The sequence below is a fragment of the Solanum tuberosum genome, unplaced genomic scaffold (assembly GCF_000226075.1).
Source record: "Solanum tuberosum cultivar DM 1-3 516 R44 unplaced genomic scaffold, SolTub_3.0 scf00273, whole genome shotgun sequence".
In the NCBI taxonomy this organism is placed as follows: Eukaryota; Viridiplantae; Streptophyta; class Magnoliopsida; order Solanales; family Solanaceae; genus Solanum; species Solanum tuberosum.
The window spans coordinates 817,978-822,121 of NW_006239195.1; the positions used below are offsets into that span (position 1 = coordinate 817,978).

General features: G+C 30.4%; 1 protein-coding gene across 1 annotated transcript; it reads left to right on the forward strand.

Moving 5' to 3' along the window:
* Nucleotides 1–361: 361 nt before the first annotated feature.
* Nucleotides 362–2,089, forward strand: LOC102595362 (protein DETOXIFICATION 49-like). Its single transcript, XM_006358349.2, has one exon. The coding sequence runs from the start codon at nucleotides 369–371 to the stop codon at nucleotides 1,890–1,892; it is 1,524 nt and encodes a 507-aa protein (XP_006358411.1). The 5' UTR covers nucleotides 362–368; the 3' UTR covers nucleotides 1,893–2,089.
* Nucleotides 2,090–4,144: the final 2,055 nt, after the last annotated feature.

The window sequence follows — 4,144 nt, forward strand, 5'->3', positions numbered from 1 at the left end:
AAATTCAGCTACATTGAATAATTTTCTAACGAACAGGTATCAATTAACTCCTCTCAAACAAAGATAACTCCGCCCCAGATCATCATTAAAACTTCTTTCTTATACCCCACCTTAAAAGGTTTTTATAATATTTTTTAAAAAATAGAAATTCACTATATGACAAAAATATTAAAAAAGTAAATTAAAATATATTTATTCAATATTCCCCGCCCTTATAAAACCCATACCAAACCGTTACTCCTAAAACCCTCTCTCTATCTTCTTTGCCCACAACTTTCTGTTACAAAAAAAAAAAACATTCTCAAAAATTTCATTACATACCAAAATTTTATTTAAATTACAAATAAAGAAAGAAAAAAACCAAAAAGATGTTGAATCCATTAGTTTCTCAAAATAAACAGAGCAAAACAGAGCAAAATCCCCTGTTTTTAGCGTATTGTGAAGCAAAATCAATAGCTAACATAGCATTTCCCATGATTTTTACTGGGTTTCTCCTTTACTCTCGATCGATGATCTCGATGCTCTTCTTAGGACGGCTTGGTGAGCTGTCATTAGCCGGTGGTTCGTTGGCTATAGGTTTTGCAAATATTACTGGTTATTCGATCCTTTCGGGCTTAGCTATGGGAATGGAACCAATTTGTGGACAAGCATTTGGTGCTAAAAGATATAAGATTCTCGGACTTAGTTTACAAAGGACAATTCTACTTCTTCTATTGATTTCGATACCAATATCATTTTTATGGTGTAACATGGAAAGAATATTGATTTTTTGTGGACAAGATCACGATATAGCAAGAGAAGCACAAAATTACATCTTGTTTTCATTGCCTGACCTTTTTACCCTTTCGTTTCTTCATCCGTTGAGGATTTATCTTCGTTCTCAATCGATAATCATGCCATTAACTTATTGTGCTGCACTTGCTAGTCTTGTTCATATTCCTATTAATTATTTACTTGTTATAGTACTTGATCTTGGGATTAAAGGTGTTGCTTTAAGTGGGGTTTGGACTAATTTTAATCTTGTTGGATCATTAATTGCTTACATTGTTGTATCTAAGGTGCATAACAACACTTGGAGTTCAATTTCATTGGATTGTTTTAAAGGTTGGAAATCACTATTGGATTTGGCAATTCCAAGTTGTGTGAGTGTTTGTTTGGAATGGTGGTGGTATGAGATCATGATTTTGTTATGTGGATTGTTGGTTAATCCTAAAGCAACCGTTGCATCGATGGGGATTTTGATCCAAACTACGTCGTTGATATACATTTTTCCATCTTCATTGAGTTTTGGTGTGTCAACGCGTGTTGGAAATGAGCTCGGGGCTAATAGGCCAAATGTAGCAAGATTGACAGCACTCGTGGGGTTATCATCTAGTTTTATTTTAGGGCTAATAGCTCTAACATTCGCGGTACTAGTGAGGGATGTCTGGGCAAGTATGTTCACTCAGGATCAAGAAATCATTGCCCTGACATCCCTCATTTTGCCCATAATCGGACTCTGTGAGCTAGGGAATTGTCCACAGACGACCGGTTGTGGGGTACTAAGAGGAACAGCTAGACCAAAATTGGGTGCCAACATCAACTTAGTATGTTTTTACCTAGTTGGAATGCCAGTGGCTGTGTATCTAGGGTTTTTTCGAGGGTACCATTTTACGGGGCTTTGGATTGGATTGTTAGCTGCACAAGCTTCATGTGCAGTGACAATGTTGTTGGCGATTTTATCAAGAACTAATTGGGAAGATCAAGCTAAAAGAGCTAAAGAGTTAACTTCAACTATTGAATATGAAGACGAAGAGAAGTTTATTATTATTGATGAAGAAATTCCTCAAAGTTCTTTTGATAATTCATCAGATTCTTATTATCATAAGTTTGATGGAAGTTCAAATGTTTAATTTGATGATCAATTCTTGGATTATTCTTTTTTTTGGATTGGTTATTGTTCTTGAAATCTATGTTGCTCGAACTCTTTAAAAATATTGTCAGGTGCGTGTTGGATCATTCAGAAGTAGTACACTTTTGTATGATCTGACACGGGTGTAATAACAATTTTGGAGAATTCCAGTAACATAGCTTGGAATAGGCACACATACAGAGAGATTTTCTTTTTGATGTAATTACATTTTTTCTTTTCTTTTTGTAAATCAAGATTTGTATTGATTTTGTTGTATTTTGTGATATATTTTTATCTATGGATGAAGGCATCTTTTATGCAAAAATTCTTGATGTTTTATGTTATTTATATTAAAATTGATCAGCATGTTTATTAATGTTCCCTCCAACTCAAACAGAAATAAAATGTTTGATTTCTCAAGTCAAACTATTATTTTCTTCTTGTATGCTCTTTTAGTTTTTGGTCCTTTGACATGTAATCCATACCCTAATTTGTAAGGTATAGTTAACACTTATTTTGAGGTTCATTTTTTAGTTGAATAATAGTGGCTAATTGGACCATTTTTTGATTTCTGTCTCATCCTTGCACAAAGATCATGCTAATTTATGTATTTTTTTCAATTTTATTGAATGTCTTGAAGGAGTGGTAATAGTGTCGGCTTGTTTATATAGTGTTCGGTAAATGAGTTTTTGTTTTGGGTATCAAAACAAACAAGTCAATATTACCATTGGGGGAAGGGGTTAAGTGCTCCCTACAAAAAGGTTTTTGATTTTTGTTGCTCAAATCTAAGATTTTTGGTTAAGAATGAAATGATCACAACAGTATTACAAAATCCTTCAATGTTAAGACTTATACAAATTTAAGATACAACCTATAAGTTTTCAGGAGCCTAATAGTTTTCGCCAATATCATGTATATGTAATAAAAATTTACTAAATACTTCAAAAAAATTATTGTGTAATAAATTGAGGTTATTGTAGAAATCAATAAACTTCAAATTCTTAATTTATTCATAGATTTTTATTTTTCTAATAAAAATTGTTTTGACTTTAGAAAAGTCAATTGTCTAGTTTATGATGACTATACTTGAACAAGGTGGAAACCACTTAATCACATTAGATTGAGTCTTTAACAATGACTTATTAAGCTAATGGATTTTGAAGTTTATATATATATATATATATATATATATATATAAATTAAAACAAGAGAAACTCAACAGTATAAAATATCTATTTTTAATTTGTCAACCAATTAATTTTTTTTTAAGAAGAAGAAGAAAACTGAGACATATACAACAATAACAACAACATATTCAGTATAATTTTATAGAAGAGGTCTAAAAAGAATAGAGCAAACATAAATCTTACTTCTATTTTATATATGTAAAATAATATGTTTATAAAAGATTTTCGATTCAAATAACACTGAGAATGAGACGTATAGAAATTGAAATTGGAAAGAGAAAAAAGAAAGATTGTTCAACTTTTGCAACTACCAGCTACGTAACCAAGTAAACGTCCATATTGTTGTGTTCTTAAATAAGCTGTCTAAATTAAAAGTATTTAAATTTGTTTTTCTTCTTTTTGAATAGTCTAAGTTATGGCCTATTGGCTCTAAGATTATTTGGATTTTTTATTTTTTTTTGTCATCTTTAGTTTACCTGAATTTGTCAATTTATGCAAACTCCCATAATTGGAAAAGAGTTATGCCCCCTCACCAAACCAACACCATTCCATATATATATATATATAATAAAACAAAATAAAAGAGAGAAAATATAACTGCATATAGAGGCGGATGTAACATATTTGCTATAAGTTTAATATCAAACGTAACTCAACATTTTTTATGATTCGGAGTATATATATTCAGGACGGAGATAGAGGCTTGGATATATATATTTGGCTGAATCCAGTATAGGCTATAATATTTGCTTAAATAATGTATTTGTGTTAAGAAATTAAATATATATTACAAATGTTAAATTTCAAACACAACTATTAGCATTTGAAGTCATAGTTTCTATAATTCAGAAACCTTAAAGTTAAAATTCTCTAAATAAGTGTGTTTACCCTTCAGTTGTTTGTTGATTATGCATGTTCATAAATATTTAAAATTATTAACCATTCCACTATTTAATTCATATATAAGGGATCAAAAACACATATTATAATTAATTAAAGGTTACACACTTAGCTTACATGTATTGAATCATATATACAAAGATTAAAATCATAACTTATCAATAAT

Coding starts and splice junctions, on each gene's coding strand:
- LOC102595362 (XM_006358349.2), top strand. CDS start 369: ATGTTGAATCCATTAGTTTCTCAAAATAAACAGAGCAAAACAGAGCAA.